The sequence below is a fragment of the Apaloderma vittatum genome, unplaced genomic scaffold (assembly GCF_000703405.1).
Source record: "Apaloderma vittatum isolate BGI_N311 unplaced genomic scaffold, ASM70340v1 scaffold25669, whole genome shotgun sequence".
NCBI classification, from domain to species: Eukaryota; Metazoa; Chordata; class Aves; order Trogoniformes; family Trogonidae; genus Apaloderma; species Apaloderma vittatum.
Genome location: NW_009737722.1, coordinates 64,804 through 84,341, shown reverse-complemented (window position 1 = coordinate 84,341; position 19,538 = coordinate 64,804). Strand labels below are relative to the sequence as shown.

Sequence of the window (19,538 nt, the reverse complement as noted above, 5' to 3'; positions counted from 1 at the left end):
GCTCTCTCACCAGGGCAGAGTAGAGGGGAAGTTAGGATCTACTAACCACCCCCCTTCTAATACACCCCAGGATGCCATTGGCCTTCCTGGCCACAAGGGCACAGTGCTGGCTCATGGTCATCCTGCCGTCCCTTTCTCCTACACTACTCTCTAACAGGTCGTTCCCCAACCTATACTGGAACCTGGGCTTATTCCTGCCCAGATGTAGGACCCTACACTTTCCCTTGTTGTATTTCATCAAGTTATTCCCTATCCAACTCTCCAGTCTGTCCAGGTCTCGCTGGATGGCAGCACAGCCTTCTGGCGTGTCAGCCGCTCCTCCCAGTTTAGTGTCATCAGCAGACTTGCTGATAGTACACTCAATTCCCTCATCTAAATCGTTGATGAATATATTGAATAATATTGGCCCCAGTACTGACCCTTGAGGCACTCCACTAGATACAGGCCTCCAACTGGACTCCGCCCCATTGACTACGACTCTCTGGCTTCTTTCCTTCAGCCAGTTCGCAGTCCACCTCATTACCCGATCGTCCAGCCGACACTTCCTCAGTGAGGAAGCTGTGGGAGACTCTGACAAATGCTTTACTGGAGTCAGGGTAGACCACATCCACCACTCTGACTTCTCTATTTTCTGGACTGCACAAATGTGTTTTCTGTATTCCCTTGTAAGTTTTATTTTCTTCGTCTGGTATCACCCTTCTGTACTCTGAAACTAGTGTAACTTACATGCATTATAAACGTTTTATTCTACGTGACTTCATGTCAGGTCTAGAAATTAGTTCTAAAGCCTTTTGGTTCTACTTCATTTCCAGCAGTGAGTAAAAATTGTTGCTCCCTTGTGACAGTTTATGGGGCTGTATAAAACGAGCAGATGATTTCAAACAAATAAATACTGATCGCATTTATGATAGCTAAGTGCTCTTCTTACAGCAGTCATTGTTCAATTTGGGAACTACCAGGACCCCTTTTGAGCTCTGGGAGAGGGTTCTGCTGTTTGCAGGGGGGCTGAGTGGCTGAAATGTTGATGCTGTTGCAGCACTCGAGCTGCCTTGTCTTCATAGTGTCAGGAAACTTCCACTGTCAACTGGGCTGTTTTGTCTGGACGGTTTGGCTTTAGTCGCTTTATTTTCCATATTTAAAACATTTTTAGGGCCAAAATCATCGGCAGGGGGGAGTTTTTTGGCTTTTTTCCTTTTTCTTGGCCAGCTGGCTAGCAAAGACCATTAGAATTAAAAGTATAACTGTAGAAATTTTCATGTTTTTTTCTGATGAAACTGTGTGTTTGAGAAATTTACAATGTAAATATAAGTAGTGTTTTTACTGATGTTTTTACAGATATTTGTAGGGTTTGAGGGAGGGTAGAGGAGAAAGTAACTGAAATCTGTACTTCTAAATGGTTTTGCAGAGCTTTTTGTGTCATGTTAATTTAGGTAACATCGTCTGCATGACCAGTAGAGGGAGCCCAGAATCACAAAAGATTGGAAATAATTTTGACTGGGGGAGTTGGGGGGTGATAAGCTTGCTTTGATAATGTACAGGAATATTGTGTTTATGTTTGGAAGGGTGCACTGAATGTTGACAGCTTATAGTGATTCTGGGAAAGAACATTTATGAAATGTTGAAATGCTTAATGCCTTTTAAATCATCAAATTGCATTAACCTTTATACTGGAAGGCTAATTAATAACTTTTTTCTCTTTCCTGTGCTGTTGGTTGTTGCAACTTCACGCACCTTTACAGAAAGTAAGTAACTTTCATTTTTTAAATCTATTTGAAAGTGTGCAGATGTGTATATACTGCTTGTATGTATGTATAGATGTATATGTATGTAAAATAAACATAACGAGCAGAAAATGATCAATTTAAAAGATATAATGCTACAGAGGCTGACTCTCATGTGTGACTGACTTTTAGAATACCACAGTGATTTAAAGCAAGCTCACCCAAGAGATGATCAATAGTATGAGAGTTCTGCATCTGTAGGCTGTAAATGGTAAACATATTCCTTGTGTGCAGACTGTGGCAATAAAACTTGCAGCATATTGGTTTAAAATATGTTGTGGCTCTAAAAATTCACAGATATCAAGTTACAAAGTAGAATATTATTGTATTCAATTTGATTTAACTGCATCAATGTTGAACTGATTCAAAGTGTTTCAAGAACTTGGGTCAAACTGTGCCATTTTTGACAATCAAAGATACTCAACCTTATATTTGACAGTCCTTGGCTGCTGTATTAATACATGCCAGCAGCTCTGAGCAGAATGCATATGTCCTCAAGCTGCAGGAAAATTTAGAAAGCATACAATAAGTAGCATGGATCCCTCAGAAACTATTCTGTGATTCAGACATCAGTCTGCATCTTGGCATCTTTGATTGCTGCTTTTCTAACTGCAGTCCAGCATGTTGTGATAGCATGTACTGCAAGCGTTTCTAGCCTCCCTTGAGAATAACGCTTGGGAATTTAAATACAGTTCTTTTAAGGATGCTTATGCTGAGACAAGAATATTCAAGTAATTGGTTAATGTGAGTCAAAATAGAAGTGATAAAGGACACTGTGGAATTTCAGTTTGAGCTGCTATCTCAAAATAAATCCCACCCCACAGTGTTCAGATTATAATTTCATTTGTGATTTAAGTATGTGTCATTTGTTTTGTGCTCACTATAGACATACCCAAGTCCAATTTTCAAGTGGAGTGGATATGGCCCTTTGGTTGCCTGTCAAATTATTTAGGAATTGCAGATATCTGTATGAAGCAAGCATAACAGTAGTTAAAGTACTTCTTGGCTCGGTAGCTGATATGGATTTCTTTGTAAGTAAGAGAGTAGTTTCTATTGTCCACTTGCCAGTTGGCTAGACTTTGAAGATTAAGATATCTGCTGTGAGCACAGTAGTGGTCATGAGATAGTGCCAAATCCTCTATTTAAGGTTCATTCATTTTGTATCATTTTAATTGGTTAATGATATCTAAAAATAAGTGTGGAGTCCAAAATATCTACATCAGAATAGGAGAAAGATACAAATCGTGCGTACATGCACACACAATATTGCTTCTTGTTGATATATTGAGTGTCTTCCACTGCAGAGTCAGCAAGTTCCTTCTATCTTGCAGAGAAAGCCTTAATCTAAGATAATGTTTTGCTAAAAATATCCAAGATTGTGAAAGTTGAAATTGCTTCATGTTATGTATGTTAACATATGGAAGAAATTATGCAGCTAGAACTGCTCTATTAAATGCTTTGTGTTTTTGCTTGTCAAATATTAATAGAATAAGGAAAATCTGTAAAGAGAAGTATCCTTCATGTTCTGCCATATTTAGGTTTGTATTCTGTTACAGTGTTAAATCAAACCCAGTTTTATTTACAGGAGAAAAAAAGAAACACAACCTTGTCAGAATTTTCATATTGCATGACTTTATTTAGACTGCCTATACAATAGATATCTGTTGAATATGTGGTGTTTTTATCAAGAAGCATCATTTTTTACCTGTACTTTTTTATTTTAGATGAAGTAATGTGATACAGTAGGTGATCAATAGTAAATAAATTACCTTGAACAGGACTTCCTGTTCTGAGGACACTTGATAGTTTAATTTTTACTGGAAACGCAATTACCACACTATCCATCTTGTCATTAAAATCAGTGAAGGGACCGTGAAGATGAATTTTGTTATAACAGAGCTGTGGAAATCAACAGGAAGCCTCATCTTATGAAATGTGACAATTTCAGTCCAGTTTTATTTACGAAAAAAATCAGTTGGCCAATTTTCAACCAAGATTCAGTTTTGTATTATAATATTGCATAATAAAGAATAGTAGTTTCTGATGGACTTTTGACATCCTGTTCCTGGTTTATAGTTGAGTATTCTAATTAATCCTGGAATACTTAGCAACACAATTTAATGCATAGGCATTGTTCCACTTAACCAAGTGGAATATATTTACATGGCTAAGGATAAGTGTGCGTGAAGGCTAGGGACCCCAGGGAAGAAGCCCAGTTTCAAATTCAGTCCCTGAGTACACTATGTACACTAATCAGTAAATGGGGACAAAGATGTGATAGTACATCTACAAATCTTGTACTTGATTTTCTAAATTAAAATGAAATAAAATATTTTATGACTGCCTTCTTCCCCAGCATTTCTTAGATCAGCTTTTCAGAATGGTATAAGTGTAGCTAGAGTAGAAATATTTGCCTTCTTTTCCTGGTGTAAACATGCATATATTGCAAAGGCATCCCTATACAAGTATTCTTTTTTTTTTTTAATGTGCTGTGTTTCTTTTTAAATAGTCCCTTAACATGCATTTCACAGTGCTATTACAATTACTACCTCGAGTAGGTCAATCTCTTAATCTCTAAACCAACTCTAATTAGAAAAGATAGTGCTTCATAGAAGGCACAAATAGGCTTGCATTTATGTATAGTAATGCATGCTGACCATGTTAAGCCAGATGAAGGCTTAGCTATAATATCACTTTTAATTTTAAATGTGTTCTTCCTGGGCTCTTTATTATTCTTTTGTTGCCTTTCATCCTATGGGATGCAGCTGCCCTTGAACTTGGTACTGTTTTGATCATTCATGTGCAGCAGCCACATTGTCTGTAACATTTTAAAAATGAGGCTTCCTGGTGTTATTTACGAAGTAATTTCACATAAATATTTGGACTTTGGTTCTCTTAGAATGTGAAGCTAGTTGCTGTATGAAGAAAAGCATAATTATAATTCACAGACATTTTGCCTTGAGCCTAGGGGACAGATGCATATGATTAAGTTTGAAACTGGCCTGTTATTGTAATGTAGATGTTTTCAGGGTTGAGAGAATTAAAAAAAAAAAAAAAAACAAAGGAAAAAAAACCCAGGCAGGCATGAGTTTTAAAAAAATAGACCGAGGGAATAGTTTTACAAGAGACACTCAATCTTGGACTGCACAATTTTATTTTTCAGTGGAACCTCTCCATTAGCTTGCCTGAATGCAATGCTTCACACTAACACGCGTGTAGGTGATGGAACATTCTTCAAAATCCCTGGGAAGTCGGGACTCTATGCTCTCAAAGTAAGTTTAAATTTTGTGTATGGAAAGTACATAGTGCTATTAATCCATTTTATGAATGTCTCAATAGATATAAAGGTAAACAGATTAGATTCTTCAGAGAGGAAATGACCTGATAGCCTTTCTAACTGCTTTCAGATGTCTTTTAAAAGGATTTATAATGAAAGTAAACATTGAATGTTTTATCCTAGAAAGCATATACATGTTCTTGATTTTGGCATGCGGTATAAAAAACATGTAGCATAGCTAAAATGCTGCTTTTTCAGAGTTGTTCACTGAAAGGCCTTTGTTTTAAAGTTAGTGAGCTCAAGAAGATCACTGACTTTCTCATTAAGTGATTGTATTAATGTTTGGGTTTTGAACAGTGTCAAATTATTTGCGAGTCTAATATAAATCAGGTAATTTACAGGTCGCATCATTTTGGGAGGAAGGAGTACAATTATAGTGATAGAATTTTGCATTTATGATGTTTATACTTTTCCTCTTTATTATTTTTTTTGATATGTATACGATGGTTTCTGTAAGCGGAAATTTTTCTTGCTGTACATGATCAGACTTAAAGGGGTTTCACAACAGGACTGGAGGAATGTGAGGCAGAGGTGAAAACCAAGAAAGTGAGATTATATGTTTGGCTGTCTAAATGTAGTCAATTAAAATGTTGGGCTAGGGGGAAGGATCTTTTGTAATTTATGACAGACTTCTTTGATGTTAGGCTTTAAAACTATAAAACTATATAGATTTGTTTGCTCCTGGTAACTCAAGAATCTGTATCTGAGATTGAATTAACAGTTTGCAGAAGCTCTATTTTCTAATTTACTAAAACGAATGCTGTTGTTTTTCTTTCAATCGGGAGATATTCTTGGCACAAATCCAGATATTCACAATCACTCCCATGCTTGTGAGCTCCAGGTTGCTTCAGCTACGTGAATTCAGGAAACAGGCAAAGGCAGAAAAGCAACATTAAAGGATTTGTGTTTCGCTGCAGCATTGTGGACACTCAACTGGAAAACCAGGATTCTTAACAGCCAAACAAGTCTAATTCTGTCAAAGTGGAAGATCCTGCATTTTATTACGTATTTTTTTTTAAAGAATATGTTATGGCTTCACAAAATAGCTTTTTTGCTTTCGCTTTGCAAGTTGTTTCCTGAAAGTTTGTTTTTATGTTTTTCTCTGAGGTAACTCACGAGCATATTTTATTTTATTCCACTTTTTTAAAAGCATGAGACTACCCTGCAGTAATCTATTTTCGGAAATGCAGCAGGATCATGATTGATTTTTTTTTGTTAATTTCAGTTTTCTTTTTATTTTTTAACTGTAGAAAGAAGAATCAACATGCCCTACTGATGGAACATTGGATTTAGGATGTGAATCTGAGTTAGATGGCACTGAAATGGCTGAGACAAACAATGGAGAAGAAAATGGTGGTAGGTTTTTAAATTTAATTTCCATATTAGAGGGCATATTTTTGGGAAAAGAAAATGTAATGTTTGCTGAAGACTGTCATAATGGGATTTGTAAACAGTTTAAATAATGTTTTGTACTCAGTGGAACTATCTTTGAATCCCTCTCTTTTTTGGCCTTATAAAGAACATCAGGACACTACGTGTCTTATTTGGCTTAGATTTGTAAAAGACTAAGAGTAAATGCTGTTGGCTGTGTTTTGAGTCAGTAATTTTTTTTTACTTACGATTTTTTTATTCTAGGCCCCACAGCTAAAGAGTAATTTGATTTACCCAGCTTCAGACTTGCAGTTGTCAGATAGACATCTCTGATTTTGGTCTAGTCAAGAGGTGACGTCCCTGCCCACAATAGGGAGGTTGGACTAGATGATCTCTAAGGTCCCTTCCAGCCTATGCCATTCTATGATTTCAGAGTGGGCATGTGGTGTTGATCCCTCCGTAGTATTCTAGGCACAGGACAAAGTTTTGTACTTCTTTTGTTTCAGGCAGAGATTCTCCTGGGTGCCATGTTGACATAAAAACATGTTGAAGTATCAAATCTTGTGCGCTTTTTTTTCTCTCTGAGACAATGACAAACTGAAATATTGCAAGAACTTGAAAATGGCAGCCTTAGAAAAATTTTTTTATTTTTGAGAGGTAAAATTTGCTCGTAAAGAAAACACAGTTCTTCAGTCAGCTAAAATTACTTGCAAGTAAAGGAAATTAAAATTATTATTAAAACTACACTTATGTAATACTTATAAGGTTAAAGCTTTATATAAAAGTCAAGCTTCCCAGAATGTCTGAAATAAATCTTTCTGTGATCAGTTCCTCTTTTCTGGTGCCCCTTCACAACCTGTCCCACTGCTGGACTGCAGTCTGCTGGTTTGGCTGTTCTGGCTCACTTAGTGTATGGTGAGAGGGTGTCCTGTTTACAGCTACGACATGAAAAGGCTCATGTTGTTTTTCTGCTACAGACTTCCTTTTTCATATTGGGCAATGTACTTAGCTTCCATGCTGCACATTTACAGGACCGATACTGCTATTTCAGTATTATTTGCTAGCAGCATTGAAAAATCACAAAATGCTCAGTGATATGAGTCACAAAACTACCTAAGACAGGTTGTTGTGGATCTAGTGGTGAACTTTTGAAGCTCAGTGGAAAAACAAAAATCAAGGATTGTTAAAATGCTCTCCTTCTTCATTTGCTTTGATACGCAGGTAAGTTAACATGTAAGTTACAGATGTATGACTCTGCATGGGCCGTAGTTTTATGCATATGCAGTGTATACTGTATGTATAAATGAACATATATATTTGTAGTCCTTCAACATTTCCTGTCTGATACTCAGACAATTTGTTGGTTTACACTCTCCTAAGTTGCAGGAAGAATACAGTGGTGAAAAGAAGTGTAAATACAGTTACAGATAAGAAAGCAAGATTGATGTTACTTGTTATGAACAAATAAAACTCTTGGCAAAACCCTGGCAATTATTTAGGAGTGGTAGGAGGTAAATAAGTATGCCAGAATTCCATAAGTAGAAAATTGCTGTGTTTTGGCTGGGAGGAGGCTGCATAGTATTTTCACAGTTTACAGTGATAAAAATAATTTTACCATTTGCGGTGACATAAAAAAACAGCTGCAAAAGTTAAACATTCTAAAATACTTGGGGTAAAGCAGTAAATTACACCTATACTCTGTTTAAAGGTAGGAACATTTCCTCATGTTTCATCTTTAACAAATCTTGGAAAGCTGTGATGTATTTAACTTTTTAAAAAAGAAGACATTTACGGGGTTTTTTTATGTGATGCGGTGGATATATTTTTAAAGAGTAAATGGAATGGCAATGGTAAGTCTATATTGCATTTAGAAAGGCTGATGCTGGATGTGATCAATATGAAATTGAAGACAGCCTGTCTTATATCAGAACATAGTTTTGTCAGACATGGTTTATAATAGCTCGAGATTGTAAGTTTCATCTTTAAAGGTATCTATTGATATATGTAGAATTCTATAAGTAGTTTCATTTGCAGTATATAATGTGTGACTTAAAAACAAGACCTTGTCCAAGAAACACAGCCAGTTTTAAATGGATTGAAAATTACAAATTAGATCTGCAAAGGCAAAGGAATCACCATCCATAGTAGGTATTTCTTCTGTTTTCTTGAAGATGTGATCTGACCACTCTTCATTCAATATCTTTCTCAATACTTTTTGAAAAGTATGAAATCCTTCTTGATTAAATTTATTGATATTAAGTAATATTGTTGAGAACCCCCTTGAATGTCTTGTAAATGGTTACAGTTGAACAGTGTGATTTTTTTTAGGCTTTAAAGTGAAGAAAAAAAGGTCACATTTGCACATTGAAAACATATTCAATAAGTCAGTAAATCTAAAAAGCATTTAAAGTTCATAATAGAAAATGAATTGAACATGAATGAGATGCTTTTACTAATTAGGCCACTGGACTATAATTCTCGTAGTACTGATTAAAGAATATAGGCACAGCATTTCCTTTGGGCATAGCACTATTTAAATGACACTAGTGTATCACATTCATTATAGCTGTTGGAAAGAATTAAGAAAAATAGAAGAGGATTTATAAAAGACATATAAGAATTCCTGGGTGAAAAAATACCTCCTTTGTTCTGGGAAATTTGATAGGGATTGTCTAGTTAGTTTATCAAAGATGAGATGGTGATCAATTTGTAAATATTTGAGGAAAGATATTTCTATGGAAAATATTTGGTCTAGCAGATTAATCTAACAAGATGTATGTAAATTAAACTTTTTATATGAAAGCTGAGATTTTTTTCTTTCCAGGAAACTATCTGGTGGCATAAAAATAACATTTGATTCAGTACAAAAAAAGGCTTTATGAAATTCTCTGACTTGTGTTTTAGAAAAGGTCAATAGATATAGTGTCTCCTTTCAGTCTTAGTATGCGTGATACATACAAGGACAGACACTGTATTCTTAATTGCCTAATTGATTGTGTTTTTGTTTGCTCATTTGCACTGTGGGAGAGTCCAGAAGGCCCAGTTCTGACAGACTGATTAAAAATTGTTTAGCAAGAGTTTGAAAAAATGCCACTTTAAAGTTAGCTGGAAGCAGAGGATGAAACCCAAAGCAACAGCCTCAGCCTGTTCGTGGGCTTTTAGATGATAACCTTCAGCTTTCGAAGTAAAAAGTACCAGCTGACACTCAAAACAGAGAAGAATCAATTATTGCCCAGCAGGAACATTTTTCCCAGCATAAATGCAGGCTACTGAACAGTTTTATTAGCATAATAATATGAAAATTCCTCACAGTTATAAACACGTGACTTGACGAAAGCTGCTACTCCGCATCAGTATTGCTAAAGTGACAACTGGAGTGGTCACACCTGAGGGTTTTTCAGGTGCTGTGGAGAAATCTTTTTTTCCCCACCTTCTCCAAAGGCATGCATTAAAGAAACTCTTTATGCTAGAGCTGATTTTGTCTAGAATGGGATTTCTATAGAAGCTCTCTAGCAGTCTCACGTAATTTTTTTTTATAAATTCCATGTCTCTCAAATACAGGGCAACATGTAAAGATGCAGTCGGTAAAAGAATTAAAATCCCAATTACCGTTGCCTAGGAAAATGATGACTATAATATCCTTTTGCCCATCAATAGGATATTCTGTTCTCAAAAAGCATTCGTCCCTAGGGTGTCTGAAGCCAGGGCTAATCCATCAGCCACGGAGCACAGTTGATTAAAAATTGTCTTCATGCAAGCCAGTGGAATGCACAATGATGTTACTGGCAGAGGTAGCAAATCTTGCGGTAGCATGACTTTCCTCCCCAGCCCCACCCACCTAACCAAAAGACAGGTGCTGCTGTTCACCCTAATATGAGCAGCATATATCTCCTCTTGAGACACTTTGGTTTTCAGCACTTCCTAAAACTTCTTCAGCTACAAACATGGAATGGCAGAATTAATTTCTTAGGCACTTTCCTTTGAGATCGTAGATGAAAATGTTGAAACAGAGGAACAGATTCATGCTGAAACCTGAAATTTTGTCTTTGTAGTTACTATACTCTTGAACAACTTGTGATTTTTAGACTGAGGCCACTAGGATAACTCTTCAGTAAGGAATAAATATTCACTGTTGTTTGAAACCCAAGTCCACATTTAGATGTTCAGTTCCTTTCCAGGAATGGAATTCCTGGCAACTCAGGGAAAACTGTTCTCCTTGGCATCTTGTCTCTTGGGAATATTATTGGATTATTCTGCTGAATATACCCATTGCACATGGCAACATCTAGATGTAAAATAGGTTCTTCTAAAAGCAGAAGGGCAGCAACAGAGTAGCAGCTCAAACATACAGAGTTTTGGATGACACATCAGGAAGAGATGGCTTTTCACTTTTTTTTTTGTTGTTTTGATTGGTGGGGTTTTTTTCATCTCCCCACAAGTAGCTATAAAATAAAAATACAGTACCAAGGCTCAAGTTTAACTTCTGTTTGTTTCATGGTCACTGGAGGGGAGTCATAAGAATGAGAGAAGATATTGTGGCCCTTGAGGGAGAGATCTTTCTCAACTGCTTCTTTTGCTGTACAGTAGAGTTAATGAGGCCTAAGAAATTGGTGACTTTATGATGATAGGCTGCATATTTCTAGTGGAAAATGTTGACTTCCTCTGGAATAAGGATTCAAAGCTTTGTGAAATATTTGAGCTCAAAAGCATTCCGAGAATATGATGTGATTCAGTGCAAGCTATGAAGCTGATGTGATGTTTGATGTCTTTTTCCAAAAAATACTGCTCAATATTATTTATCGTTTCACAGTGCTAGTAATGCCCTTCAAAAAGAATAATACAGTCGCAGTAGTGCCCTTGATATGTGCATCTGGTTTTGCTTGCTTTGGCGAGCTTGTACAATTAACTAACTCCCAAATTGGTTTTCATTTGCAAGAGCTGATGGCAACTGTCGAATTCTGAATTGTTCAGACCTTGTAAGTTGGGCTCTAGAGATCAAAGAGCCGCAGAGGTGAATTACTTGATACGTATGTGTTGGCAAAGCCTGACCATTCATGTCAATACAAGTATAGATCTGTGTCACCCAAAGAAAATATTGTATTTTATGGATATTTTGGAGAGAGGTTTTGTGTGTATGTTTTCCTAAGGGAGTTCTTTGTGAAGTTTCATATCTCCACAGTGTGTGCATACATTTTATGCTTGAGGTAGACTCTAGTCTTTAGCATATGGTAGCAATATTAATTTGTGTGTTGTAATGTGGCCATTAGTAAACAATCCTTCTCATCTGCTGTGGTTTCTGTAACAAAGAAGGAAGTGAGCTGCTGCTGATTTTACTGGTTTGAGTTTAAATCAGTATGGTCTGTCTGAAATCTGAATTAATTGTGCTATTTGTTTTGGGAAAATAAGTCCCTTAAAGCACTCCAGGAATTTTTCTGTCCATGTAGTTACATGAATCTGCTTACAATTATTCCTAATAATTTTCATTGGCAGTAAGACAGAATAATTTCAAGTTGTACTCCTATAAACATTGTTTCTTTTGAAGAACCATATCTTCTAATTTTTAATGTAGGTGTCATATTTCTTGGGTGGGGAAGGTAAAAGGTAATAAATAATTAGGGAGATAGCCTATAAAATCTGAAAACAAAAGATAGCTGATTTTTGGAAATTATAACCTTTTGTTATAATTGCCAAAACTGGTCTTGGAAAAATGGAAAACAGTAAGTTATTTTAAATGGAGGTTGTTGAAAACATATTTAATGTGCTCTTTTTGCTAAGTAATTCTAATTTTATCATTCATGTTAACACTCTCTGAACACTCACTAAGGAGGTCTTATCTTCAGAAACCCAGCTGCTCTTCCAGCTCATAACCTAACAGTTTATGGCTTAATAGTTGCCTTTTGCTTTACTCCTTCACTCAGTCCTGGCCCTTGAAGAAGCTGATTTAAAGAATGGAGCCTAATTATTCTCCATGAAATGGAAATGCCTCCTGTAGGCTTGTTCACTTTTTCTGCTGTAGCAATAATGGTGAATCCCCTTTATTTGCTACCCAATTTTTTTTCCTTCATCTGTCACATTCTTTCAGGTTCTGTTTTTTCTCCCCATCATCCAGTTATTGTTAGTATTCTTTTCTGATGAAGCTTTTCAAGAAAACATGAATCTTAATATTCATGTACCTTCACTGCTTATGGACAAAGTAGTTGCAGCTTTCCAAAGTTGTATGTATGTGCTCCTCTTTAATTTGTTTTCTTTTTACTATGTTCTTTGGTTTCCAGAGCAGAAATGCCTGCTTGTTCTTAAGGCATTAGTTGTTTCACTAGGATAATCAGTTTCAAACACTTACATATTTTTCTGTCATATTTACCCTTATTTTTTTTTTTTTTACTTCTGAGTCATTCAGAGAACAAAAAAATAAATACAATATTTTTGGTCACAGACATCTTAGTATAGTGAGATTTTGGTGCTATAGATCACTAAGAAATAGAACACATTTTAAAGAATAAATTTATTCATTTTGTCTCATATTTGTATTTTATTTTCTACAGAAATGTAAATGCATATTGTTTTGTAAACAATATTTTGATTGTCCTCTAAATAAAGCCTGTATATTAGTTTCATTATTATTTTTTGCTAATAATAGATTTTTAATGTTTGTATCTTCTACTTTTGGAAAATAGGCAATGACATCCTTTATTTACTGGATGGTTAAATTTATAGCCATGATTTTTATCAAGCTGGTTTTAAATGGAAATTTAATAATGTACAAAATATATTTTAGAAAGGAGGCATCATTTGTTGTTAATAAATGAAGTTGACTTTCCCTAGTCATGTCATTTGAAAATTTTTAAGCATCTAATTTGAGCCTTGCATATTATTTTTTTTCTTTAATCATAGACTACAGGAAAAAGTTTTATTTTTCAGAACTCTGAAGGAACTAGGTTTGGGTTGCACTCAACCGAACCAGCCTAGAGTGAGATATTCCTTCTGTACTTGCAGAAGGGATTACAGCGATGGAAAGCAATTTATTGTTTCAGTGCATTTCAGTTCCAGTTGCTTCACCCATTAGAAGAATCCCTCTTCCTTAGTTTAACTTTATTGTCAAAACTTTAAAGAAACAGAAGCGAAAGAAACCAATAAACTGATAATATTTTTATGTAAAATTGAAGTAATGATAGAAATAATAAGTATGGCCTCTAAACAGATACTGTCAAAATTTCAGGGTTTATTGTTAAAAGAAAAATAAACGAAACTACAAAATTAATATATTCCTGTGCTGTAGTGTGACTTTGACAGTAACGGTTGTAGTGCTGAGCATCATCAGTTAGTATTGCCAGACCTCTCCAGGATGAACTTTACCACCAAAGTAAATAGGAGAGGCTCTTGGATAATGTCCTAGATCAGAGTAATGAAAATCAGAATTTTGCTTTTGAACAAGAGAGAAATAAGAGTTGCAGTCATCCCAGAGAACAGGAATAGGTTCTTCATGGTGATTCATATTGTATCTTCTCTTTGGAGGGACGGTTAATTATGTAACAATTTTTATTCTTTGGGCATTTTTAAGTTTGTTTCGTTCTCCTTTCCTGACCTCTGGAATTTGTGTGCTTTCACTATTTCTGTTTTTTTCCTTCCATTCTTTGACTCTCAGACTTTGCCAGTCTCTTTGAGAGAAAAGACAAAAGCTGGGTAATTCGAAATGTCAGGGTTTTGTTTTGGTATAGGTGTTCTTTTTCTCAGGAGCTCAGCTATTGCAGTGATTTAGATTATACAAACCAGCTATTGTTTATTTTCTGCTGACACTGCTGCTCCTTTAAGTTGTCTTTTTTGATAGTAAGCTTTGCTCATCATGTGGAAAAGATTGATCTAAACCAGGTGGTGCCGTAAACTCAGAACCTGTTTTGTGTTGGAGCTTCTTTATACATTTTGACAAACCCTTAAAGTATAAGGGAAAGAAGTGACAAATATCAGTTATGAATCTTGTAACATAATAGGATTTGTCTTATCTGCTAATAAAAATATTTAATCTAGTATGAAAATTGTCTTGACATAATGCCAGTGCCATAAAACAGAGTATATTCTCTGTGAGGTAAGTATTATTTTCTCTTTCCATGTGAAAAAAAGGTTCATATCACATGCATGTTACAGTGGCCATTAATTGCTGATAACTATTCTATCTTTTTTCTTACAAACACAAAAAATCGTCACAATTTTTCTTCTGTGAAACATTGCTAAAGGCAAGGGAGTTAGAAAGCTACTTCAGGCATCTGCTCATCCCGCTGAAGGATGAGAGGAGAAAACCATAGGAATACAGAAACATTGGGCTAAAATTACTCCTGGCATGTGCCTGTGCATCTGCTTTGAGTATTTTCAAACTATTCTGGCAGGTGTACGAAGTATGGCAAATGTTGGAAAATCGTATATATCTGCAGAACTTTATGAGGAATGTATGTCTACACACAAACCAGCTTTGAGCAGTGCTGGAAGACAGACTTGAATTGAGTTGGCAGAGGAGAATGGGGAGGAAAGCTGCTTAATTTCTGGATCCATACTAATGCTGTTTTAGCTGGGCTGTCTTAAGACACTAGTGAGTGCAATAGTAATGCAAGGCATTTAGAGTGGAAGGGGTTTTACAGACCTTTTAGTCAAGCTTACTGGCTACCAAGACTACAAGGATCCTCCAGCTATTTTCATGGCCTTCATATCTGTTTACTGATACTTTTTTCTTTTTAACCAGGAGACTTCTTCTGTGCCTCACACAACATGTATTCAAGAGGGTGTTTAATGCAAGTACTGTAGGATTTGTTTATTAAAACATGGATTATTTAGAAAGTTGACAAGGAGCACTGTGTGTTACCTGAGAGTCCAGAATCCCTCTTTGCAGGATATTCCAGTCTACCCATTAAAGAGGAAAGTGTGTGTTAGCTTTACCAAAAAGTACTTATAAAACCAATGGCTAAGAACCCATTACGATTTGGAATGAAGTTACATATTTATAAATATTACTAGATCACAGTGTCATCAGTGTCTCTTGTATAAATACACATTTAGGCACATCATAATCCCTTAAAAATGTCTTGGTGAGGAAGATAATTTTTGTCTAGCTTCTGTGTGAAAAGCAGAGTTAAGCTATTTCAATTACCTTTCAGGATCTGAAGGGAAAAACATGCAAGGCCTCCAGAACTGCATAGAAAGGGAATGAGGAGGTACAAATATTCGTGAAGAAAAGTATTTAGTTAGAACATGGCTGGATTTTCTGTTCATCTTGACCTCAAGATTAGTTGAATTTCTGAGAGCAAGTTTTTGTTTTCCAGACATTTGCCTTTTTTTTTTTCCTTTATTTTTTCCCTCTCCTCAGGGCTCTCCAAGATCTAGGGAAGACAGCTCCCATAACAGCATTCTGATTATTTTTTTTTTCTTTTTATAAAGTTTGCCCAAAGCAGACATCTGACGAAATGTCTTCCAATCGTGATTCAAGCCTTACTAACACGCCGGTGCAAAGCAAGCTAGTATCTTCCTTCCAGCAGCACACAAAGAAAGCACTTAAGCAGGTAAGTTTATATTGACTGATAATCAATTGGCTTCCCTTCAGCATGTATGTCAGTCTTATACAAATAAGATCTCAGCAGAATTTCAAGATGCTTTTGAGGACTTTTAGTGCTTTGTTTAGTGGTGTATTGCTGGGGTTTTTTCTTCTCTTTTTTTTTTTCCCCCCCTGATGATGCAGTCCTGCCGTTTGTTGTGAGTTGAGTGTTTTTTTCAAGTTCTTTTCAAGCAAGCAGAACTGTTTATATTATCACATCCCTGCTTTTCCTGTGTTAGCATTTGTTCTGGAAATTTTATGTGAGGCTTAAAATAAAAGTATTTTGAAGGAAGTTCTGCAGATAGGTGAACTTGCTGTTCACTTTTTCTTTATGGTCTGTAAAGTAATTTTTCTTTCATACTATGTTTGACACTACAGCATGTAAAAGTGGGATAGTTTGGGGGTTTTGAATAACTTACAATTTGAATGATTTAGGTTGCATGCTAAGTAGTACAGCTTGGCAGAAGTAGCTGATCATTGAAAGTCCAGTAATAACTGAAGGCACAACAATGTGAAAATTATATTCCAGTGTTGCCAAATTAGATTATTTTACAGCCAGGCAAATGAAAAACTAAAAAATTATAATTCCAGAGGAACTATCATTATCTCCTCTCGGTTTTGACTATGTAGGTATTGTTTTAGTTTTACAAAGACTATAAAAAATGAAAAACAACTTTTCTAAAGTGTTAACATAGTGAGATTATGTTTTAATTTTTCTCATAACTGCTCTCCTATGTATGCTTAACAGTGATCTAGTATTTCATGGTGTAGTTTATGGCTGAGTTGTTGATTTAGGCTCTAAGCTAAGCAGAACCTGTCCACATGTCCTCAAAACACTTAAGTATTTGTACTTAGCTTTTCATGTGGTTTGAGTTTTAATGCGCTAAAATTAATAGACCTTTATCATTCATGTAAAGTTACCTGTCCTTACAGGCTTTGGGGACTGGAAAGGATTGTTAGATTGTGGTCTCACATCTGCTCGGTCAGGAAAATTGAGCAGCGGGCACCTAGCAGCTCACTAACTCTGTGGATAGTTGTGAAAAAGAAACACTTTTTGGAAACTCCTCTGTACAGATCTTTTGTGATATGTGAACTTCCTTAGCAGTGGATAGAGTGGGCAAAGGGAAAGGAAGGGAAAGAAAAAGAACATAGCCGCAAATGGTTGAACTTGTGTAACTGCTTAAACTCTATAATTTGTCACTTAGCAGATGTATCGCATTGAGAATAATCTTTAAAAGAGCAAATTAATCACACTAGCTTAATTAATATAAAAAGTCATAACACTGATGGAAATCTTTGAAAATATTCCCTGAGGCAGTATGGTTAGAGGAGCATCACAAAGTTAAGTTATCAATAAAAAAATTTGGTTTTAATTAGGTTGATGGTAATTAGTTCCTGAACTTCAGAGTACGAGAGTACTATTACAGGTATCGGTAAAAGGTTTTCTCCATGTACAGTATTCAACAAATGGACATTTGTATTGTGGCATAGTATAGGATTTTTTGCTTTCTTTTTTTGTAAAGTTTCAGGTGTTGGCTACTGCCATATACGTGCTGCAGATTTGATTTAATTTTGAAGGAGAGACAAACTTTGACAGTGATTTTATTTATAAAATTGCCGTTGGAAATCTGTTCTTTCACTTTCCAATCTTTCTGTTGCTTTTGTGGATACTTAATACCTGAAACTTGTACAGAGAAGAACCTGTAGTACCTTTGAATACACAAGAAACTTCAGATAATTACACGCAATGCTCCTCCAACCAACATTAACTTACTGGTTCCATGTTAAAGCAACTGAAGAAGAGCCACCAGCACACTCTCAGCAAGTGCTTATACTATAAGAACATATATATACTGTATATATGTGGTAATGAGATCTTTCCTAGTTACTGCTTTGTTCTTATTAGTAAACAGTCTTCACAGAATGAAAACTTGCAAGATAGTCTTCCAACTCAATTTATTTAAAACAGTGATATCTTAACATTAACGTGATCTTGTGTGTATTTGTTTTGTAATCCATTAAAGTGAGAGGCACGTTGATAACATGCAGTACTGCTTGAAGATCTGAGCTAGAATGAGATTTTCTCCACTTTTTATGTACTTACTAACCCCTCTAGTCATGTAATTCTCTTTAAAGTATTATATGCTGGATTTACATATGATCTGATTTTTAATGAGTTCTAGAGATATATTCTTGGGTTTAGATTGCAAATAGCAATCTCGCATTTCCTTGTAACAGCCTGCATTGTAGGATGTTCTCATGAATCAAATTAGTCAGAACACTGCATTTCTTGAGCTATGCTAGGAGCTTGGAGGAAAGGGCATTTTCTGAGTCCTGGCTCTTGATTTCTCTCAGGTAGCAGAGGATCTGGGGTACTTTGCAGGGGGTAAGGAGGTTTGCAGTTGCAGTAGCCTTTCACAAGGTCTGTGTCATTTTTCAGACCTTATCTCCTCACCTTTCAAAGACTGGGCTGCCATTTCAGTCTGGAAACTTTCTAGCTTCACTGCCTTCTATGCTGTCCTTGTTGAGAGAAAGATTTCGAGTGTTTTACCACTGAGTGCATTTCATGGTTTATTGGGGGTTTTTTTGAGGGAGTTTCAGTTTTGCTCTTGTATACTGTCTGAGTGTAATGTCCAGCAATATAGTTCCCGTTTGTGAGAGTTTAGATAAAAGAGACTACGGTGCAGAACTGCCTTTTATGCTTGGCTTTCTGATGGCAGATTTTACAGATTTCTGTTTCCCTTTTGCTGTTGGGATTGCTTGGGAATGTGTGCCCAGCTGTTGCTGATTTAGTACCTTTGTAAAGAAGGTTTATGGCATGTTGTCACACAGTGATTTCCTGATCAGTACTGATCAGTTCCGTACTGATGTACCTCATTTTCACACTCGAGAGTTTTGGCATGCAGACCCATGTAAGGACCTCTTCCTGGGAAAGTGCTGAACTACGTCTGCATCTGCCAGCAGTGGCACATGGTCACACTACTGTGTGAATTATTCTTGCTCTGGACAAGGCTAACCCAAGTATGGACATCAAGTCATGGCGTAGTATCTACTATGTTCCTCTCTGGTCCTGTTTCTGTTCCGTTGGCTTGAGGTGATACATTTTTTGGAAATCTTCGCTATGTACAGATTGGGCTGTATCTATCAAGATGTTCTTGGAACATTTCTCAGAAGAAACGATCATACCTGCAAACTGGCCTCACGTAGGTGTAACACTGAGCGTGTGTGAATACCCAGGACGTTGAGGTGGTGTTAGTGTCTGTTGGACTCTGATAGCCAAGTATAAGAGCACCTTGTCCATCAGTACCAGGTGTTTCCTGGGGCAGTACCAAGAGAGGATAAAGAACTTGAAGATGCACTGTAACAATATCTGGGATGATAGTAGACCTCCCAGACATGGAAGAAAATCCTGCCTCACTTTTGGCACTTTGGAATCGGCACCAAGAATGGTACCCATAATTTTTTTCTTGGGAGA

At 36.2% G+C, this 19,538-nt stretch overlaps 1 protein-coding gene across 1 annotated transcript in view; it reads left to right on the top strand.

Moving 5' to 3' along the window:
* Positions 1–4,944: 4,944 nt before the first annotated feature.
* The window catches only part of LOC104279940 (putative Polycomb group protein ASXL3), a gene marked incomplete at its 5' end in the record, with an annotated part of 65,967 nt that continues 51,373 nt past the window's right edge, over positions 4,945–19,538 (top strand). Inside the window, 3 exon segments of the mRNA XM_009877409.1 lie at positions 4,945–5,053; positions 6,369–6,474; positions 15,910–16,031. Of these exon segments, the coding sequence (XP_009875711.1) occupies positions 4,945–5,053; positions 6,369–6,474; positions 15,910–16,031 (337 nt within the window).